The sequence below is a fragment of the Euprymna scolopes genome, chromosome 35 (genome assembly GCF_053919585.1).
Source record: "Euprymna scolopes isolate OS-2025 chromosome 35, ASM5391958v1, whole genome shotgun sequence".
NCBI classification, from domain to species: domain Eukaryota; kingdom Metazoa; phylum Mollusca; class Cephalopoda; order Sepiida; family Sepiolidae; genus Euprymna; species Euprymna scolopes.
In genome coordinates, this window is record NC_136516.1 from 63,278,544 (window position 1) to 63,302,698 (window position 24,155).

General features: G+C 34.3%; 1 protein-coding gene and 1 pseudogene across 14 annotated transcripts in view; both read left to right on the forward strand.

The window, feature by feature from the left end:
* Positions 1–24,155, forward strand: part of LOC145259886 (signal transducer and activator of transcription 5B-like) — a 347,875-nt gene that overhangs the window by 172,337 nt on the left and 151,383 nt on the right. For all 14 annotated transcript variants that reach the window (XM_080117775.1, XM_080117776.1, XM_080117774.1 and 11 more), the window contains one exon: positions 14,587–14,735. In XM_080117775.1, coding sequence (XP_079973901.1) covers positions 14,605–14,735 — 131 coding nt within the window. In that variant the 5' untranslated portion in view covers positions 14,587–14,604. The remainder of the gene's footprint in view (positions 1–14,586; positions 14,736–24,155) is intronic.
* On the forward strand, positions 4,472–4,588 carry LOC145259998 (5S ribosomal RNA; annotated as a pseudogene).

Consider the following 24,155-nt stretch of genomic DNA (forward strand, 5'->3'; position numbering starts at 1 on the left):
CTCAAAATCCTCTCCGTCGTCCTGCATCATACTCTCTGTCCTTTCAGAAGACATCGTACTGTCTAAGTCTTCCTCTTCCTCTGATGTAACAACATAATGGCGAGGGTGGAGATCCTTCACGTGGCAAGGCACGCCGTCCACCAAAATTGATTAAGGGCTGATTACTTTGGTCACCTCACCCTTGTTAAACCTTGTGATACATCGATTTGGCGGTCTTTTGACCCACACGCGATCTCCAACCTGGTAAGAACTGTTCTTGGGACCTGGGGACGCAGTTGCGAAATTAGTCTCTACTCGAACTTCGTATCGATAAATCCTGTTGGCAGGCACAGTGAAGGGAGATACGTCGTGTGCGTGATGTTATACCAGTAGACAGACTCCTGTATGGGACAACGCATTCTAGCCGCTATTCATTTCACTGTATGGTGACCTCGCTCCGTTATGCCATTCCTGGCTGGAGTGTATGCACAACGGAATCGCAAGTGAACTCCCCATTTATGTGCAAATGCTTGGAACACGTTGCTGCAGAAAGCCGTGTCATTGTCTAAAAGGATTTCATGCAGCGAACCACGTTCGAGGAACACTACCTTTAACTGATTAATCATGCTTGCCGAGTCCTGCCTCGCCAATTTCCTCGAAATGGAGAAACGTGATGAACCACAGTCTGTTAGAGTTAAAAAATGGAAGATGCCATAATGCGTGATATCCGTTCAATTCTCTGCCAATTCTCGTTCACTTCCAGCTTTCTCTTTTCCCACCTGACTGACGCTGGGTCAATGGACTGACAGTCCTCACATTTCCGTATGACCGTTTTAATGGTTGCTTTTGTTGTAATTGGGCAACTTTTCCTGACAAAGTAGGTAGTGCGTTGTGATCCTGGATGTCCACTACCTTTGTGAATAGCCATGATTTGACTCTTATCCAGCTCATCTGTGGGTCATTCCATGTCAATTCACCAGGCCACCAACACCGAATTACTTGAAATTTGGCACAAATATTACCCTTCATGAGTTAGGAAAATTTGCCAAATTATTTGGTCCAAAACCTTACTGTTCAGATTTTAGGGGGGGGTGTAAATTTGCATATTTTGCTTCTAAATTTATGCTGCGAAACGTCACGATATTTCAGTGTTTTATAAAATTTAAAATAAAATACTTTTGGACCAAATAATTTGGCAAATTTTCCTAACTCATGAAGGTTAATATTTGTGCCAAATTTCAAGTAATTCGGTGTTGGTGGGTGCAGATTTTAACTTTTTGCTGGTGTTTTGACATGAAATGACCCCTGTGTGAACCGCACCGATCACCGGGTGAAGCCCGTTTTTCTTTTTCATCACCTCAAACCACCGCTGTGGTACTTGTGTCAATCGGTCAGCGATGTTTCGTGTTGATGGAACCAGTGTCACATCCACTGTCAGCCCGTACTCTTTCACAAGCTCCTTGAGAGTGTTTAGTCGCTGCCTAATAAGCATCTTGCTTGCTGCTTTGGTGTGTACTCGCGCCTTTCCAGTTAACTAGTCCAAGACCCAATGATATATACAGACAGAATCTGTCTTTATGTGAAGCATCTTGCCCTGCCACTGAAGAGCCAAATTGATGTCTTTCAATACGCATCCAGTTCAGCTAAGTTGATGTGTTGGGAGTCATCTTCAGGTCGCAGCCAACATGCGTCTTCCAACACAGTTTCATGCGTCTCCAAGGCTGCACCAATTGCTAGGGAGCTAGCATCGACCCATACATTCAGCTCTTTGCCGTCCACACACCAATTTCCCCGGGCCGGATCATCCTGCTGCACAGATTCTAAGGTCTCGAACATCATACGATGCAGTACGGTGTCCCTTGCTTCATCATCCCAGCCCTTTGTTACCAAACTTACTCTCCTTCTGAGTATTCCACAAGCCACACAAAGCCAACCGCACACCGGAAAATGCCTGACAAGTCGACCACACCCGTAACAATACTGGGAGCCTCTGGAATTGCATTTCCTCGCTTTCACCGCAGTTCACTGCGTTCCATCCTGACCGCCAATCCCAGCACCCGTGCACTGTCCTTCAACCGCTCTGGGTTCTTGCACTCCAACCTGAACTGTGCTAGGTGTTCTCTTACACGGGTCGTGGGCACCACGTCTTCATTGACAAAAATGTCATCAATTTAAGCAGATGCTGCGCAGCTTAGAATTTCTTCCTGGGATAATACTTCGCTGACAATTGCTCTTATTATTAGGGTAGCCACATTCAAGCCGAATCCCAAACGGGTCAGACAGTTTTTTTCCCGTCGATTTCCACAGTCTGGTATGGCCACAGTGTCTCATAGACCTGTACTTGTAGGTATGCTCTCCTGAGGTCCAGTAGAGACACGTTAGCACCTTTTTGTCTCCATTCGCACAGCTTAGCCGCACAAACATCTGCGTTGGCCGTAAATGTGTCTATGTAATGATTTAGCTCCCAGTAGTCCATCACCAGGCGCAATTTGGTTTTGTTCTGCTGTATCACAGCCATCTGGGGAATTAGGCCTTTGGAGGATCCCAATTTATCCTTTCGGTATGGCACGAGGCAACCATTATGTTTCCAGGTGCGGAGCTCCTGCGTATATCCATGCACCACCAACACATCGATTCTAGCAGGCACACCTTCATCAGAAGATACAGAGACCGCTCCAACACCGCAGCACGCATGGGGTATTCCACCAATCGTTTCGACATTCACGTTTGTTTTTCTCGAAGACCGGCACCGGTCTGCATGTAAAATCGTCCTAGAGCATCCTGCATCAAAATAAGCACCAAACATCATGTCCCGTCAAAATGGATACTTGTCACCGGGAGCGTCGTGTTCGCATTTTGGTGGGGAAGGAGGCTGGCGCTTATGCGTCCTCCCCTTGCTCGTTTCCCGAGCAGTTCCGAGCCCAGTGTACACTCTCACCGCACTGGTAACACCGTGTTCCGCATTTTCGACAGTCCTTCGCAAGGTGGCCTTTAAGAGAAAGAAGAAGAAAAAGACAGAAAAAAAGGCAGAAGTAATACTCGCTTCTCGCAGATTCGTTGTTTGTCACAAAGAATAATCCAACTGCCAGAACCACCTACGCACAATCTGCAAAACACTGCCTGACTGCTTCCCAGCGTCCTGCCTTTATAGCGACCGGGAATTATATATTTGCATAATCGCATGAGAGCACATGCGATTCTGCGAGAATTGCATGGGTTCAAAACCAATAAAAACCCATGGACGCCATCTTGGAACTTTCTTCCGCTCGGCCCGCAACACAACAGACGTATCCGAGGTAAGCTCTTTATTCCCTCGGTTATTGCCAATTTCACTACAAATTCAGTTGCGCTTGTGCTTTATTTCTTTATGAATGAATTGCTTGTAGCATGTTAATCAGATTATTATTTAGTTTGTCTTATTTGAATTGAATTGATATATTGCAAAGAAGCAGCAAAGGAACAAAGTGGTAAAAAAATACAATAAAAGTTACTTTTCGACCTACGTTACTCATTATTTTTTAGTACTTTTTTTTTTTTAGAAATAATTACACATTTTAAAATTAAATCAATTTATTCAAACAGTCATTTGGAAAATTGTAAAATAAAGTGGTGCATGTTACCGTGCTATTTTTTTAAAATCCATATTTTTTAAGTTAAATTCAAGTTTTATGATATCTTTTTGTTTATTAAATTGTTAGGTGAAAGTACAGAATAGTTACAATAACGGTAATATAAGTGCATAAGTACCAATAAAGTTATTTTTAATATCGTATTCAGCTAACTCCATAACAAACGCCACTTGAATTAATGGTTTATTTTATTGATGCTACTCTGTAATCACATGATTAAAATTTTAGCAGACGAAATATTGGGAGTCAAAAGAGTAAGGAGTTTCAAAAATATATCTATGAAAAACAAACAAAAAAAAAGCAACCAAATAAAAAGGTACTCTTGCATAATTTGACCCAAATTCTTGTGAATTCCTGTCAAGCATGGATCGGGCATGACCGGCAATTACCGGTTTCAGCCGAGTGTCGTAACCGACGCAGACTAATAAAAAAAACAAAACAAACCGGAAAAAATACAAATGCAAAAAATTAAAAATAACAAAAAAAAAATTACCTTGAAAAATGAAAATATGTTTATTTCATTTTAGGATTTAATTTTTTTATTTATTTATTTATTTTTTTTTTTTTTGTAAAATATTTATCAACAGAAAGTTTGTTTTTTTTCTCCAAGAAAAGATTTTTTAACCGTATAATTTTTAGGTGTAAGTACAAGTTTTTTTTTGTTTTCTTTTGTTTTCTTTTTTTGTAACCATATTTTTTTTCTTCTTGTCTTTTTTTTTTAATTTCAAGACTTGTTGTTCAGTCAAGTTCTTTTGGTGGCACTGTCCATTTGTACATCTCTAGGAGAAACCATCCTTTACACACAATCTTTTTTTTAAGTAAACATTTGTGTTTACAATTGTTGCACCTCATTTTTTGCGACAAAGTACGGCAGAATCACGTTGACACACCGGTTCCCGCCAGATCACCGAAGTTAAGCAATGTTGAGCCTGGCCAGTACTAGATGGGTGACCATTTAGGAAGTTTAGGCGCTGTATGTACCTTCTGGGAAGGTTGGGCATGGAGCCAGCACCCTCACCCTGTAAAAAGAACTCCTTGCTACAAAAACATCTACAAAAAAGTTGTAGATGGCCTATGCTTCTCCAGGGGCTCAAGGGCTATGGATGGATGGGATTTTTTGGGACAGCAGTTTCTTCTCCTGACAAGATGAGATTGTCTGCATCAATGTTTTCATTTCTTTTTCTAACATGTATGGATTTATTTTCTTGCCTGTCATTTTCTGTTTGGCGAGTTTGAAAATATATTTGTTTGTCAGCTTTTCTTTTCTTTTTTTTTTTGTTGGTTTAGTCGCTTTCTTCCAATTCGAATGTCGTCTGCTTCCATTTAGATAGCGCTTTTTCTTTGGCTAATCAAATTCCCAAAAAATTCAATTAAAAAAAAAAAAATAATAGATAAGTAACTAATCAGAAAATAAAATTTTTTATTTTATTTAATTTTTTTTTCTGTTATGTTTTTAGTAATTTTTAAGGTGATATTAAGGGGGCTTTTTGTTTTCTGATTAGTTGTTTATTTAAAAAAATTTTTTTTTTTTGTAATTCAATTTCTGGGAGTTTGATACACCAATGAAAAAGCGCTATCTAAATGGAAGCAGATGACATTCGAATCGGAAGAAAGTGACTACCCCCCTCCCCACACACAAACACACAAACACACAAAGCTGACAAACAAATATATTTTCAAACTCGCCAAACAGAAAAATGACAGGTAAGAAAATAAATCTATGCATGTTAGAAAAAGAAATGAAAACACCGATGCACGATGCATACAATCTTATATTGTCAGGAGAAGAAATTGCTGTCTCAAAAAATGAGGTGCAATGATTATAATCACAAATGTTTGCTTAAAAAAAGCTTTTTTTTTAAGCAAACATTTGTGATTACAGTTGTTGCACCTCATTTTTTGAGACAGCAATTTCTTCTGACAATATGAGATTGTATGCATCGTGCATCTGTGTTTTCATTTCTTTTTCTAACATGCATAGATTTATTTTCTTACCTGTCATTTTTCTGTTTGGCGTAAAGGATAATATAATTGTCTTTGAAAACTGGTATCACAAATATAACTCTGTCTAATCTCGGATCCCTCAAATATATTCAGGCATTCACGGGTCTCTGGAATTACGCATATCACGTAAGTTGTAGCTCTGAAGTGCCCAAAATGCGCAAGCCACTAAGACCAAATGGGTGTGAGAAGATCAAGTCTCTGTGGGGCCTTTGTACATCTTCGGCATCTTCTTGGTTCAGGGGTAGACCTTAAGTCCACTGGTGTGCGATTCTTTGGTAGGCTGCTTTGTCTGTTTAAGTGATACCTGGTTCTCAAATCTCCTCCTCTAGTTAATCTCTAGTGATGCCCTGTCCTGAAGTGTATGTACTGTTGGAACATTGCTGATGTTCAGTTCGGTTTGTAATGCAATTTCTTCAGATGTGTGCTGTCGGTCAAAGCTACCTTCTAGCTGGTCTTTGGCAGATGTTACCACTTTTAGACAACTAAGTAAGATCTTGGTGCCAAGTCCCCAAGGCCTTAACATATTTAAATTTGAGTTCAGCACCATGCAAAACTGCTAAATAGTTTAAGAAATTATTTCTCACATTCAAAGTTACTCCTTGAAGAAGCAAAAGAATCCGCAAATACAAAAGCCATATCTTTCAAACTCAAAATTTATTCAAATGTAACAGCAATGAACGTTTATTGGTTCTGGTATTGTCCATTTGCAAAACAGTGGCCAGTTTTGCCTCTATTGCATAGAGCCAGTAATATGAACTTCTATTGTCGGAGTTAATTGTTCCTCGAAAGGATCCATGTTTGTTCATGGTAGACTCTGCCTATAATTAGGCATAATGCGAGTCATGTCGGACTCTAGTTGAATTGAGATAAGATCCAATATTTGGTAAATAAAACGTGAAGAAATGTTCATTAACGTCATCCTGTAATTAAGATAATTTCAGCAATATAAAAGTGTCTCTGCTTGTAGAGATGTGATCCTTTGTTCACCAACAGTTTGCTGATACAACATGAAGGAATTAATGTAGCTCCCTTCTTTTGTGGGAGCTGCTGGTAATGAGTCCATCCTGTTGGTGAATCTTTGCGTGGACTGAAATAAAAAGCATTATACAAAAAGTGCACCAAGCAAATCACCTGACACATTCAAAATTAACCAATGATGGCCAACTATCAAACTGCGAAAGAAATGGCGAATGTAAATGGAATTTCTCACACACTGCCAAGGAGGAAGGAAAAAGTAATGAGTAATCATTACTTTTTCCCAATACAAATTAATTAATAAAATGGTGGGATAAATTACAAATAGCAAGTTAATCCAATAAACATAAGTCTTAACTCAAACAAATTTATAATCTCAATGTGTTTTAGTTCAGTTAAACTTAACTTTAATGTGTATTTATTTGTTGATAATTCAAATTGAGATTCAATAATTATAACTTTAATTCAGTTAAAAACTTCTTAATATTAATATATATGTGTGCCACTGTCTATTGTCAATTTCCAGTTTAAATTTCAATAATTTTCATGCATCCAGACATTAGCTAATTTTCACTATGTAGAATGACCTGAGGAGCTTCATCCTTACAATTAGAACAAAACCACTCCCCTAAGGTATCTTACTGCTTAACTCCTACGCAGCTTAAATGGTACCAGCTGTCACAGGAATCGCAGCACACCATGGGTTACTAGGAACTGAACAGGTTGGACGGAAAAAGGGACCTCCTTCTTCTATAAAATCAGTCGATACAATATCATCATTACCCTTAATTTCCAAGGGCACAAGATTTTTTAAGGAATGGACCTGTTTGCACTTGTCTTTAAGAACGACTGCGGAACGAACATTATTGTCACTTCCAGTAATTAATTATTTTACCAAGATTCCAAAATTTTCTGGTTTTGTTGGGAGACTTAATAAGTACTATCTCTCCAACAGATAACTTAGGGGCACAATTGCTTCCAATTTTGGCATTCACTTCTCTTAATGACAAGAGGTAATCATTATGCCAGATATGATTGAATTTTTCAACAAATTTATTCCTCATTTCGAGAGAATGTAACAAGGCAGTCCTATTTGGGGTATCAGGACATAATTCAACATCATAATTAGTAATAAGCAAACAAGGTTGATATCCTGTTTAAAGAAAATGATTTGGAGTTAAAATAGTAAAGCTTCTGTGGGCAGGAGCAATATAAATGAGGGGTCTGTCATTTATTGCCTTTTGCACATCAGAAGGTGTAGTCAGAAATTCAAGATAATCCAACTTTCTTCTGCCCAATCGTTTCCTCAAACATTGCTTGACAGTTTTAATTAGTCTCTTCCAGGCTTCCCCTTGCCAGGCAGATTAAAGGGGAATTGTTCGATGGACAATGTGTATGGATTTAAATGGTTCTTTCAACTCGTCCGATTCGAGCACGTTTGATAGCAATATTCCGGATGCAACAAAAGATTTTGCGTTATTGGAATATACATGCATAGGGATATCAAATAAATTAGTATACCTAACAAAGGGCAGCATGAAAGTGGGTGCTCATGTCAGGCAGTAATTCTAAGTGAATTGCATGTAAACTCATGCATGTAAATAGTAATATGTACATTTACACTTCCACCCCTTTAAATTTTATGGGAAATTGACCGGTGAAATCCACACCTACTTGTTTAAATAGGCGAACAAAGTTCACCCTATGAGCAGGTAATAGTGACCCTGCACGTGCCTTATAAGGCATAGCATTTATTTTTTTTACATACAATGCAAGTACGCACAAAGGCTTTTACGGCTTGTCTTCCCTGAGGGATCCAAACAACAGACACTTAACTTACTGAGGATTGAATTAACCCCCATGTGGCAATAGTTAAGATGAGCTTCCTTAATTGCCAGTTTTGTTAAATAGTGATTTTTTTCCCAGCAAAAGGGGAAACTTGACCTCAAAGGGCAGAATATCAGAATTCTGTATCCGTCCTCTGGTTCTAATTAACCCATCTTTATCAAGGAATAACCCTAAGGCAGTTACCCTAGGGGGAGGCACTTTCCCAGATGGTTGTTTCAAGTAACCTAGTTCATGAGAGTAGGCCTCCAACAACAACAATGCGTGGCAGGGTACAGCTAGTGTGTGTATGTGTGTGTGTATATATACTGTGAAAGCAAAATCAAGAGTCCAAAAAGGGTGTTGATCGCAACAAAAAGTGTATTTCATTTTATGTTACAATTATTTCCATGTCCAGTCGAACGATTTCAAGCATTATATCGTTTGAAAATTTTCCCAAACCAACATTTCTTCAGACTTTATGAATAAACACACTTTTGACAATAGAGCATTTTTGAAGAGAAAGAAAAAAAAGAAAAATTCCCTTAATAGGAAAAGCATGTGAGAAACATTTACCTTTGCTGTAGTTACGGGAAAGCCCATTTAAATATTAATATATCGCCTAATTTTCGTATCCTTGTTAAAGAGCAGAGTCATGAGAAGTTTTTACAGAAAAATATTTTTTATATATCCCATTTGTTGAGTTCCTAAATTAGATCTCACTGTTTCTTTATTTCCCAATAATTAATTTTTTTATAAAAAGAGTTCTTTAATTTTTATTTCTATATTTATATTATGGCCGTAACAACCTTGCAATAACGTTACGGTTGATTTTAGTTTCGTATTAGTGGCAAGTAATGTTTACAGATTATCGTTATTGTAGTACTTAGATTTAAGACCATTTTAGGTTTAAAGTTTAATTGATTATGAGAATAAATAAAAAGGCTGTATTATATATATAAATCCTTGTACAACATTTCGAGTGAGGTTTTCTAATCTATTTATTATTATTTAATGTTTTAAAATTTATTGTTATTCTACTTGAATGTTTTCATATCGTTTCTAAAGACAGTTATGAAGGGAGATAATCCAATTGCTACTAATTCTGTTGGAAATTGGGTCGATTTTTATTTCCTGTAACAGCTAAAGGGAGATAATTCAGGCCGTTTGATGTTTTCGGTTCAATGATTACTGGTAGAAGTCTATGATTTAATAATTAATTTAATCAGATAGATCCAGAAGTGCTACGATGGCTTATTTAACAAATTAAGCAAATAAATTATGTTTTTAATCTTAAAAAATTGTTTTTTACCCATGGGTTTAACCCACATCTGTTATTAATCACTTATGCTGCTCATGTCTTATAAGTCTTGTGTTGTATTTTTGGGTATCTAAATTAAACAGTATATATATCCTCTAATTATTATTCTGACAGCAAAACCACCAAATAGTTACAAGTGTGTTTCACTCCGATGAGAGGATGTCTACTCCTGCATTTATGGGTAAAAACATTTAGAACAAGGAGTAGAGTATGAAAAATAAGTAAATCAGCATGGATTCTACCAACTTAAAATGTCAGATGACAAAATCAATTAAACTAATTTTCAGCCCCCAAATTGCTAATTTAATTGTTAATAAAAAATAGTTTAATTGTTAAGTTGTTTTATTGATTTGAAGAGGGTATCACTTATTTCACCGTCAATACTGCTACAACTGAATACAAAAATGCTCACCGTTATGGAGAAAAATTCCATTTTTAGATGAGCTTTATACTTTATTTATATTTCTTACCCGGTTTAGAATAATAGAAACTATAATCGCATGTTAGATTTGGATCCTTCATTTAGATTATAACAATTTTAGCTATTTAACTCTACATTAAAATTTAATCTTAGCATCCGATGATCCTTATTGTTGTAAAAAGTTATACCTCAGTTACATTTAAGGCGTGATAGCAGAAATCTATTCCTGTATGGCATTTAGTTTTTTATTAAAAATTTCCTCTTTAGAATTAACTATGTAGAAGGCTTCCAATAAACATAGATTGCACCTTTTAGATTTCCCAGGGCTGTACTTCCTCCCCCTGTCCACTACTGACCATTTTAATTCAAAATTTTCATTATTTCTATTAAGTTCCCTAATCCAATCACCTAATGCAGTTGTGTTCCTCTTTTTGTTTTTATTTTTAATGCTGATTTTTTACCCACCCCCTGCTATCTTTTACGCCATCCCTATTAGTTTCTATCTCAGGTTCCTTTTTAAATGATACTACGTAGTTTCTATATCTGCCTTAAACACTGTTCCCGTGGCTCCCAGATATATCTTCTTAGTGTTGTCGGTTTTTATCTTGCATTTATACACTATTTCCGAGGTTAGACATTTCCTATCCAACGGACAATTTCTAGGTGTTCTGCAATTACATTTGCTAGTTCGTTATTGTTCCTTATTTTGCTGATTTTTCTATTGTTGGAGCTGATTATAGTGTTAGTTAAGTTTCTGGACGTTGAGAAAGATAATTTTACAGAGTTTCTATTTATTATTTTGCTTAATTTATTATCCGGGGGGGAAGTTTTGGTCTATTGTTCTATAGAATTCCTTAGATATATATCGCTAAAACCCAAACAAACAACATCTATATATATATATATATATATATATATATATATATATATATATATATATATATAGATGTTGTTTGTTTTGGTTTTAGCAATATGTTTTGAATGAATTCAATTATTTACGAAAGTGCATTTTTACCTAAATGCGAGTTGGGAACAATTTTCCCTTTAACCAATTTGGTACCCCCTAAATGGGGAGTGGTATATATATTATTTTTAAAATATAATTATTCACTGACACGTGTTTCGTTGTCTATTATTCATCAGAGTGGCTGAATCTAACGAGATTCAAAATCCCGCTAAATTCAGCCACTCTGATGAGTTGTAGATGACGAAACACGTGTCAGTGGATAATTATATTTTAAAAATAATATATATACTAGCAGAGAGATCTGATGTGGTCCGGGATTGAATCAAGATCAACAAATATTCCACTCTCCCATACTTTTATTGTCATCTGAATTGGTGAAATCACCCATTTTTAATGAAATCAATTTATTGCCTTCTTTATTTAGAGAGCCCCCCCCCTCTCCAGTGTACCCAGAGGAAGTTTCACATCCCTTCCTGCAGTGACTTAGTGCACAGTTGCACTGCAGAGAATCTACTATTGGTTTTATAAAATCATCTGTAAATCATGGCTTCATTTAAAGTTTAAAATGCAAAAGTCAAGTATCATTATTCCATTGTGCTATAAACAGAAATTTCGAATGCGTCCCTGTCTTAGCAAAGAAACTGCTGATTTTATGAAATTGTTTTTGCATAATCATTTGAATTAAAGTTAAACGTACAAAAGTGAAGTATGATGATTCAACATTCATTTCAAATGTGCCCTGTCTTATAAAAGAATCTAGTTTATTTTAAAGGCTGGACCTTTCTGCTTGTATGGTGATAAAACTTCTCAAATGCATTTGTGATGTTAGGTTGTATGAAGGTGCTAACTTTGGTCAAAATCTGACTTCCTTCTTTAATTAGACTTTTTCGATTATCGATTTTCAATATTGGATGCATTCAGATATAAAGCTAACATAAGAACACTGCTAGACACATCAAGTACCTTCGTGTTAAATTTCCAAAAAATCGGCTCAGCCATTTCCCAGTCCATAAGGAACGCATACACACAAAGTTCTTTTTATACATATATATATATATATATATATATATATATATATATAGAGAGAGAGAGAGAGAAATAAAAAGGAATAAACCGAGGGATGTGTTCATCAACGTTTCATCTTTATTTTGAGACTTACTCTGGATGAATGAGATTAAGAAAACAAAAACACCAGTACAAATATTTGAAATTTCTTTTCATGTGCAAAGTATGACGTTATTCTATTTCAGGAACGAAAAAAGATGTTGGAAAGTCAAAAAAGGAGGGGAGCTTGCGTTGTTAAACAGAGGTAGACTTTTAATAACATCATAATGTTTTTAAAAGATATGAGTTTTTGTTATGTAATTTATTGATTGAGATTATATGTATTAATTATTACAGGAGGTGTTTCTATGGTGTAACAAGGTTAACCTGTGTCTACAATTATATTATGTTCTTTTAATAAAAGTTTACTTATTAATGGTGCTACATTATAGAAACCTTCACGTTGTTTAATTGTGTTTGAATTTGCGATAAACACTGATTCAAAAAGTCTCCAGCATGGTGTATTTGAAATAAATTTAACTATTTTTGCTTGTTTAAAGTCAAAGGTGTGATTATGCTGCAATGACTTTAAACAAGCAAAAGTAGTTAAATTTATTTCAAACAAACCACACCGGAAACTTCTTGAATCAGCGCTTATTGCAAATTCAAATACAATTAAACAACACCATGTAGCACCATTATTAAGTAAACTTTTATTAAAGGAACATAATTTAATTGTAGACACAGACTAACCTTCTCACACCATAAAAACCCATCCTGTAATAATTAATACATATAATCTCAATCAATAAATTACATAACAAAAACACACTCATTTCATTTCTTTTATACACCTATATTTGAATTTTAACAGACATTCTTTCCAGAAAGAATATTAACTGCGTTCATATCTTTTAAAAACATATTAATGACTATATGACGTTATTAAAAATCTCCCTCTCTTTAACGCAAGCTCCCCTCCTTTTTTGAATTTGCAACATCTTTTTTCGTTTCTGAAATAGAACAGCATCACACTTTGCACATGAAACATTTTCAAATATTTGTACTGTGTTTTTGTTTTCTTAATCGCATTCATCCAGAGTAAGTCTTGAAGTAAAGACAAAACGTTGATGAACACATAACTCGGAGTGTTCCTTTTATTTCTCTATTTTGTTGGAATACAATTTCCATTATTCTTCTCATGTATGTATGTATGTATGTATGTATGTAAATAAAATGTCGTAAAAAATTTTGTCTACCTTGGGAGTGCCTTATCAAATGATGGCACTCTTAATACGGAAATAAGACAGAAAATCAGCAAGGCATCTAATGCTTTTGGAAGGCTACAAGATAGAGTCTGGTCTGACGGTGATCTGACTTTGACAACTAAAATTTCAGTATATCAAGCATGTGTAGTACCATCCCTACTCTACGCATCTGAAACTTGGACCTTGTACCGGACACATATAGAATTGCTCGAGAGGTTCCATCAGCACTGCCTTAGACACATTCTTGGTTTAAAGTGGTATAACTTTGTCCCTGATACATATGTCTTAAAAAAGGCCAAAATAACCAGTATTGCTACCATTGTTATTAACAACCAGTTGCGTTGAGCGGGTAATCTCATCCGGTTTGAAGACTATCGTCTCCGAAAACAATTGTTCTATGGTGAGCTCTTTCTTGGAAAAAGACCCCAGCACAAGCCCAAAAAACGTTTTCGTGATAGCATCAAGGAGAGTCTGGTGAGCTTTCATATTCCTGTTGATAGTTGGGAGTCCCTAGCGTATGATCGCAAGCAGTGGAGGACACTGATATACAGGGGTGCAGAACACTATGAAACAGCCAAAATAGACCGAGAGAAGCTTAAGAGAGCATGTAGGAGCCAAACCTTGCCGCTCAACCATGGAGGTCTCTGGATCTGTAAGGTGTGTGATCGGGCTCTGTTGTCGAAGGCAGGTTTTGTTAATCACATGAAAGCCCACGATAATACAGGTTCCGCTGCTGTTAGTCTCATACAAATCAGTGAGCGTTTTCAGTGTCATGTCTGCTTGAGGGTGTGCAAGTCGCTGGCAGGGCTAAAAAGTCATATTCGGGCACATGGACTTTTAGTGACTGAGGGAGTGGCTCTCGTCTGACAAGACGTTGCAATCATCATGTATGTATGTATGTATGCATGTATGTATGTATGTATGTATGCATGCATGTATGTATGTATGTATGTATGTATATAATCAATAAACATATTGCAGACCTTTACAAGGTTAAAATTGTTTAAATTAAAAAAATTGTTCTTTCTAAGCATTGAGTTTTTTCCTTGGTAAAAGTTCAAATTTTTATTGATCACTATATCTATCTCTCAATTCATCTGAGATTACTGCATTACAAACCAAAGAGTGATTTGTTTATTATTTGTTGTTGGCAGGAAGAAATCCCTTCAGTCATGTCCCTTTGGCAGCAAGTTCAACAACTGCCAGAGCCTTATATAACGGAAGTGCAGAAATACTATGAAAATTCTTTATTGCCATTTGAAGTGCGCCACTGCCTTTCAGAATGGATAGAATCCATCAAATGGTAAGTTTCTATTTTCAAATGTACTCTATTTTTATAATGTTCATTAATGAAGTTAAAAATTGACATGATCCCACAAAGGGATATATATAATTTGAAATTTGAATAACAATCTGGTAAATTGCCATACACGTGTCATAGTCAAAACATGTTCCTTACGTGAGGCTTGCATAACTTTCGACGTCTCTCCCCAGATGGCTCCACCAGTCTGTACTCATGGTTCAACCAGCCAATCACACTCTTGTGAGAAGGACCCGGATGTACTCATATTCATTACATCAAAAATATTGCTTCATCTTTTTCACATTTGAAGTCAAAAATATAACCAAGTGTTTTCTTGAAATAGAATATATTAAAGTTATGATTAAGAAAAATAAAGATGTTATTTTTTAATTTATTTTTTACAAGTGAATCACCACTTATCAAAGCCAGAGAGCCACTCGAAGATAAGGCTTAATAAATGCATGGTGGTCATCGGGACAAAAGTGTAGTAATCGCTATTGGTGAAAGTTAGGTATAATTTGATTATTTAAGGGGTCAGCTTAACAAGAGCTTGTTTACATTATATTTAAAGATGACCCTGTTATAGTCAGCTGGAAAGTAGGCCAGCGGACCAGATTAACTTTATATATATATAATCTTACTGTTTTAATTTTTATATTTTTATATATCTATTAATATTTCTTAATATATATAATTCCTTCATTTTCAATTTAAATGCTTTTAAGTTAGCTTTTGTCTTTATTTTATATTTTGTATAATACTGACTTATTCTCCTCATCCCTATATATATAAAATGAACTCCTTTTTCCCCCTCTGATTTTGACCTTAATAGGATTAAAAATCAAGACATTTCATGCAAATATAATATGCACAGACTGCAGCACAATATCTAAGGTGTGTTATAGGCATATTACCTCTCCACTTCCTCGATAATCGTAGATTCCTATATTTTTTCTGCTGAGAGTTCCCTGCCAAAATCAGTTAAAATCACTGGAAGTAGTAACATCTTTTCTCTCTAATTAATTCCTCCTTCCCCCTCCACCCATTTACACCGTTGCGTGATTGTTCACAAGGGTCATTTACAAATGAACGCCGGTTTTGGTTTTCTGTACTTCATAGTTGCTTAAAAAAACTGGAATGGAATTGCACCTTGCCTTTCCATTCTATGCTTCCTATTTGGGTGAAACGCACCACGGAATTAACTGATAGCGACATTCCCACAAACATCAATTCTTATCCCGCGCTTACTTTTACGTTGCTTAATTCCATTTTCCCAACATTTTTACTCTTTTAAAAAAAAAAAAAAAGAAGGATTCTTTCCATTTTTTTTTTTATATAAAATAAGCAAATAGTACATCATATTTGTTTTATTTCATTTTGTAGTTGCTTAAAAGAACGGGAATGGAATTTTAACATTCCTTTTCGTTCTATGCATTGTACTGGGTGAAATGCACCATGGACTTAACCGAAACGAAGGGTTATTTATGCCATTTTCTTTTCTTTTTCGCTTTTCGCTGTGTTTCTTTGTTTTTCTTTTTCCAACCACGTTCATCATTTTTTTCCCTTATTTTTGCTTTTTGTTTTTCCGATTTCTTTTTTAAAGAAGTTTTACATTTGTTCGGTGTTTTTTTGTTTTTTTTTGTTTTTTTTTGTTTTCCCGATTTTTTTTTTTTTAAGAAGTTTAACATCGTTTTTTTTTTGTTTTTAAATATTGAAAGAGGGGTATTACTTCGCGTAAACACCCGGCAAACATCGGGTACCCCCGCTAGTAGAATAATAAATTCTTAATCAAAAAGTCCTTTTTTAATGATACCATACTCTTCCTCTTAATTATTTTTCTGTTTGAAAAATAGGAGACATTACTTTTGGAAAGAACATAGTCCATTAAGATTATTTATATTTTATATGATTCTAATATCTATAATATAAAGCTGAACGTGTGTGTGTGTGTGTGGTCACGAATAGGCTCCTATATGGTTGACTATTTTAAAAAACTAATTACATATAATGATAGAAGATGTATCGAGGATCAGGAATGGGTATGTTTGATCTGGCAGAACGGTTGTTCATAAAAATTGTGGGGTCTGCGTTTGCACTTGGCCCCCAAAGTATGGAAATAAAAAATGAAAAAAAAAACGTTTACAAGGGTTTTTGATATATAGATGTACATAAGAATACTTTGATAAATTTGTTTCAATGTAAATAGGGATGGTATAATAAAATTGTGGGGTCTGCGTTCGCGCCTGTACTCCATGGAAATATGGCACAAACTTTAACAAAGACTTTTCATATCTATTTGCATAAGTATACTTTGATAATTATGTTTCAGTTTGAAGAAATATGGTATAATAAAATTATTGGATGTTCGTTCGTGCCTGACCTCCATAGAATGTAAATAGAATGTAAATATGTCACAAAGTTTCACAAGGTTTTTTAAAAGGGGTGAGGGTCCACAATAACCCCTTAACTTTAATCTTAATTCACGTTAGCATTTATTTATTTTTTTGAGTTGAATCATATTGTGTCAAATAAATTCACCTCATAAATTCACGTTCTTATTAAAGTGAAAGCCAAAAAAAAAGTCAGAACTTTAGACAATTCTCGACACAAATTTTGGCATAACTTTGTTTTTTTCCTTTTCCACTTGCACGTGGCACTCTTTCGAAAATAGATAAATAATAAAAAATAAGAACGTTGCTTGTTATCGTGTCAAAAGAAGGAAAAAATCCTGCTCATGTGATTACGTGTCTTTTTAAAAACATTTAATAACCTTTTTATTTTTATTTATATATCTGTTTAAGCTTTTTTTGTCAGTGTACTAGAATGAATTCAGTTGATTACAACCCTTTCTGCGTGTTCTTTACATTACAATAATACAACCCTGAATCCGATGGTGCAAAACTACACTGTTCAATACTGTAAAACAAACGAAGCTATTTTGCTTGAAAAGGGCGCCATTTTCTTCTTATTCATATTCATATTGATTCTTTGCTTTAAAAAACTAAAGTAATTACGTGTTTACTTTTTTAATATCCCATTTTGCTGTTTCGGATTATTTTACTAAAGTAAGTAAAGCTTCATTATTTTTCAAAACTGTTTTTGTTTCATTTTTTTACGATATTTCGTCGATATTATTTAGTAAAAGTGTTTAGCAGAAAAGCCAATAAACGACTACCTGAAAAAATAAATATACAAGAAATAAATGTTACCATAGTCAATAAAAGTTCAGTTCATGTTTTTTTTGTTTTTAAATAGTTTTTAATGCTCTTTACTTGAAATAATTTCAGCGAACCAAAATTAAAACGAAATTTAAGGCGATAACTACTTAAATGAATTTTTATATAAACTACACATGTCATAATCGAATATTCCTCAAGCACAAAATAACGGAAAACATTAAAATATGTTTATAAATATTCCTTATGTTGACAAAACTCTCTTAAATTGTTAACACAGAATGCTCAGGTGCCCCTTGAAAAATTGAAAACGGGCTCTCCATTTCAAAGTCGCTGCCATTTTGATTTTTTTAAAACCGGCTCGTGAATTAAAAAAAAAAAATTTTTTTTTTTACAAACTACTTAAAAATATAGACCAATGAACTTTTCTACCATAAAAGTAACTTTTATTGACTATGGTAACATTTATTTCTTGTATATTTATATTATTATATATATGACATTTTCTCTTTGTAAGGAAACATCATTTTGTTGGTCACTCTTGGCTACGAATGGAAACAAGATATAAAAAAATATATTTTCGTGAAAATTATCTTTACTTTCATCATATTTTGCTTAGGGTAAAATTTTTGAGTATAAAAACCTATCTCTTTACAACCCCCTCTTTTTCATAACCTATTATACTTTCATCAATCACAGTCCATTTTCTGTAGGCTGTTTTTGAACCCAGTCAACGAATTCAGGTTTGAGAGCTTCAAGAGTAAGGACTAATGAATACAACAACGTTGGTAGATAGTGCTCGATAACAAGAGCAATATACTTCTATTATTTATTTGATGGTAAACAGTTACATTTAGTCACTACAAACAACCATCTGTTTCAGTCAATGAGACTTCGTCACGCGACCCTGAACTATTTGACGCCATAGAAAAAAAAAAACTATAAAAGTTGCAAGCTCTCTAAAAAAGAGGGATAAAAATGGAGAAATCGCATTTCAAGCTTTTTTGAAAATTGCTCAAAAAGTGCTGAAGCTGGATTTCTAGACACTATAAATTTGAAATGATTAAAGTGGGTTGTCATTTTACCAGAACGGTGGATTGTTTTAGTGGATGGGGAGGGGGGTCTGTTTATAAACTAATTTTTGCATGTCAAAAAAGGTGTTTGCAAATGTGTTCGTTGACACGAGTCGCGTGTCAGAAAAAAGTTAAAAGTTAGGGAGGGAGAGAGGGTTTAATAAAAAAGTAATAGAGAGAGAGAGAGAGAAAAAAGGAATTATTTCTCTGATGGAGAATAAAACGTTAAGCATTTATAGACTCATGTATACATATTCACAACGAGACATATCTTTCTATATATACACATACACACGCATACATATACACACATCTACATATTCCAGGCTCATTCCATGTCAAATCGACAAATTTGGGGGTGGGGTGGGGACGCAAACCATGTCGGGTACGGATTTTTTTCAAATTTTCTACACTTATAGATCTCCATGAAAGAAATTGAATGGCACTTGTTAAACATCTAAAGGTCAAGGTTCCTGAGATATGACCATGACCTTTTACAAAAATGGGAATTTTTATGAAGAAGTGACCAACTTTAAAAGACGATATCTAAGTTGTTTATGGGCCTACAAAGTTCATTCATATATCATTTTAAAGTACTTGGATGGATCTATAATTCTATCTGGGAATATATTTTTCAAGGTTTTCAATATTAAATTCATATTAATTTTTTAATTCCAAATTCAAGGTAAGTTTTTGTCAAATTTGTGCATTTAAAATGTAAAAAAAGTAAATATTTTGTATATATTGGAACTCTTATCTTTCATAATAAATAGTAATTTCGATCGATTTAAATATATTTTGTTAAAATTTTGAAAAAAATAAATATAGTGGGGGACACGCACCAAAAATATTTCTCCTTGTATATTTTACGGAAATTTCATTGTATATATAATTTCATTCTAAAATGGATAAGTATCGAAAACTTCAGGAAAATCTGACCATTAGTTGATTTTTGCTAGATTTATCAACAGGATATGTTTCACGTTCGGAATGCTTACTACATGGGACATTGTTTTAAGGCATTATTTATATAAACATGAATTTTCGTCTCGCATTTTTATTAATTTCGTACGCTGAAAAAAAAAGGAAAAATTACTGCTTGTTTATTATGCCCTTTTTTTTAAATGCTACAAAAGTTATATTTATAATATTAACTTATAATAAAGTTATATCGTATTACATATAGGGGTTAATTCTGTGGTGAACTTTGGAGGTGCCTAGTAGTTTGTAACTATTCTGTGCTTCCACCTAAGAATTTAATAAAAAAAGATATTATGAAACATGAATTTAGCTTAAAAAACTATTGAAAAATAGCATGTTACCAAAAATACATAAGCAATTTTTTTCCTCCTATTTTGTAAATACGGAAGTAGGGTTTTTTTCGTGTGTGCTGAAAACGAATATCACATTTAAATTTCTGTAAATAAGTAGTTTTCCGGATATTAGATAATGTAAGACTTTGTTATAAGTGATGGCCATTGTTGTATGTGCAAGCACACACATTTTTGCCGGCAAAAATATTTTCAAATTAGGAATAATAAAGGTCCGAGGATCAACCCCTGATGTAGACCTGCATTTATATCATATCGTTTAGATGTACAACCGTCAACGACAATCTGGGTTCCTCTCTTATTTAAGAAGGATTTGATTATTTTAAGTATTCATCCAGTGACCTGATTTTCCTGAGAAGACCAAAATGCCATACGCTATCAAAATTCTTAGATATATCTAGGGCTACCACCCTACCCTACCCTGCTTTATCCAGTGTATGTCTCAGAGATTACAGTTAGGATGTCAGCTGGAGACTGGGCTTGTCTAAATCCATATTGTTGGTTGGTCAGAAGTTTAGCATCTGTGAGGTGATGGACTAGAGCTTGGTTGATTATGGACTCAAATATTTTGGGGAAAAGAGGGAGGAGGCTAGTGGGGCGATAATTTAATGGGTCAGTTCTTTTGGCAGTCAGGAAAGGAAAATTCTTTGTTGTAAAGTTTAGAGAGGACTGTAGCAAACTAAGCAAAGCATTGTTTTAATAGCACAGCCTGGATGAGATTGGGTTCACATGCTTTTGAGGTGTCTAGGTTTTTGATGATTAAAAATGACATTTTTTGTGATATTTTTTCACTTGCAGCAAACTTCTCTTGCATTTACATAAGATTTTTTTTTTTTTCAGACTTTTGGACTAAGGTTTAATAATTATCCTTTCTTTTTTTAAATGTTCTGTCCAAATGGATTCAGCCAGTAAGAATAGTCTTGAAAAAGGATGCTGCAACCCCTTTAAAATTCATAAGAAGAAATACAAAAAAGGTTTAAGGAAAATATCACAAGAATATACTGATAAGAATAGACTGTTTAAATTGATTCCTGGTAAGAAGATTTGCACGAAATGTTGAAAAAAAAATTACATTGGTTGAGTCTTTTGATGCTGTTGAAGATGAAGATCAGCCACAACCAGCTGAAACCGAATGTTCGGATATTTTTAGTGATAGTGAAACGGAATTACAGTTACTGAACGAATCACTTTCAGTTATTGGTGAATCACCTGTCAAACGACAAAAACTTGAAAAACATACCAATTATAAAAAGAAAAAAAATAGAAAAAGTTACAGGAGCAATATTTGATAGAATCGGTATAATTTCAAACATTTCTCATGAAGAATCAACAAGTGCAGAGCAACAAAACTTTGAAAGAGAAATTATTACTCAGTTGAAAGAGAAGTTTGCTGCAAGTGAAAAAAGATCACAGAAAATTCAAATTGTGACTGTACTTCCAAAAAGCTGGAGTTTAAGCAAAATACAAACAGAATTTGGCACTACATTGTACATGGCGAGACAAGCAAAAAAACTTGTGAATGTAATCATATCTTTGCCAAATACATGAAAAACTAGATTTCCACAAGATACAATTAATAAAGTGAAGCACTTTTACAAAAATGAAGAAGTCAGTCAAGTGATGCCTGGGGAAAAATGATTACAAGATTGTTTTAAAGGATAAGGAACGGGTTCAGGAACAAAAATATCTTGTTCTCTGTAACCTGAAAGAGGTATTTAAATTATTCACATCAAAGCACCAAGAGAAAATAGGCTTCTCAAAATTCGCCGAGCTTAGGCCAAAAGAATGCCTGCTGGCAGGTGGTGCTGGGACTCATACTGTTTGCATTTGCACAATCCATCAGAATATAAAGTTGATTACAGGATCTCATCTGGCTAAACTGACTGATGGAGAAAGTCATCATTTGACAGATTATGACCAATGCATACTTGCTGTTACATGCAATGAAGCATCGAAAAATTGTTACTTGGGTGACTGCTCATCTTGTAACAAACTGATGGATGATTTTGTTATGCAAGAAATTAAAAAAAAAAACTCAATTGATGATTTTGTATACAAACAGTAGTTATAAACTGATAGAACCATTCTACAAGCTCTATCACAATCTACAGAGGAATTTATTGAAACTTTCCATGCAGGCCTTCAAAAATTGAAGAAGCATAATTTCATTGCCAAAGCACAATCAAGATTTTGTTCTGATAGAAAAGGTTCTTTAAAGTTTGTTTAAGTCTTAGCAATAGCAAATTTTTTTCTGAGAATTATTCATTTATTTTGCAAGATTCAGCTCAAGGATTTCAGTGGAATAATGAGCAAGCTACATTGCACCCATTCATCTGCTACTATAGAAATATAATTGACCTTGAGCATATTAATTTTGTTATAATACCTGATTGTCTTAAGCATGATGCAGTAGCTGTCCATTTGTTTCAAAGAAAGGTTATAGAAAAATTAAAAGAAATTATAAATTTTAATGTACAAAAAAATTATATATTTCTCTGATGGGACCTTTTAAAAACTTTATAAATCTGTGCAACCATAAATCTGATTTTGGTATTGATGCAGAGTGACACTTTTTTGCTACTTCTCATGGGAAAGGACCATGTGATGGGTTAGGTGGCACTATAAAAAGGTTAGCAGCAAAAGCTAGCCTGCAGTGACCCTATAATAAACCAAGGCAGCTGTATTTTTATGCAATAAAAAATATTTCTGGAATACATTTCTTATATTCCTCAACTGCAGAATGAACAAAGGAAGTAAGCATCTTAGAAAACAGATTTAGCAATTCCTCCACGATTATAGGTACACAAAAATTACATACTTTCATTCCTGTCTCTCAGAGAGAAATGGAAATAAAAACAGTGTCAACATAAAAGAAAGGAAAACTAGTTCGAATCACAAAACTGAACAATATGGAGTTCGAAGACATTAACGGATTTGTGACAGCACTTTATGAGAGGAATTGGTGGTTAGGATGTGTACTTGACAAAAATCCAGATAATGGTGAGGTGAAAGTGACATTTTTACAACCAAATAAACCAATAACTGAAACACAAATATCTTATAAACTTTTAAAAAATGAGATGAAAATGAATTATATGTAAATTTGCAGTCAAAGACCATTATGGAACTATTATGAGAATTCAAAATTTAATCTGGGTAAACGTACATACATCTATATGTATATGTAAATATGAATGTGTACGCATTTCATTATTATTTACAAATTTTGTAAAGCAATTACCAATATTACCACATTATTATGTGTTATATAAGGTGTTAATTATACTTGTTATTAATTGGGTTAATAGAGATTAAAATTTAAAGTACATTACTTTAGCGGAGTTAGGTAACATGCATTACTATAGATGTAAAACATCTATCAAGATAAGTGACTTGTTAGTTAAAATGTTCGTTATATTTACGTTCTGTATTAGATAAAAGCACAGGTAGAATAGATAACTATTATTTAACTTAAAGCAAGAGTCCACTCGAAACAATCCTCGTGTAAGTCGTCCAAAGAAGCTGAAAGCACGTGCTGAGCGTCACAAGTAAATTCTTTTTTGAAAGATTGGTGTAGGAATGCTGTTAGCATTGTTCCAGAAGATGTCAGGAGTCTGCTTGTATCTGTAAATTATATACATATATACATATACAGTACAGTGTTAAATCTAGTTGTTCATATCCATATTGAACAAGATTCTTTTTTCTGTTGTTTAAATAGAATTTTAAAAGTTACATTTAATTATGGTATCGCCTGGGCATCACATTATAAATTGAAGCACATTTTTATAAACGTATTACTACGTTTTATAAAGATAATGCTTTTAAAACATTCAATTC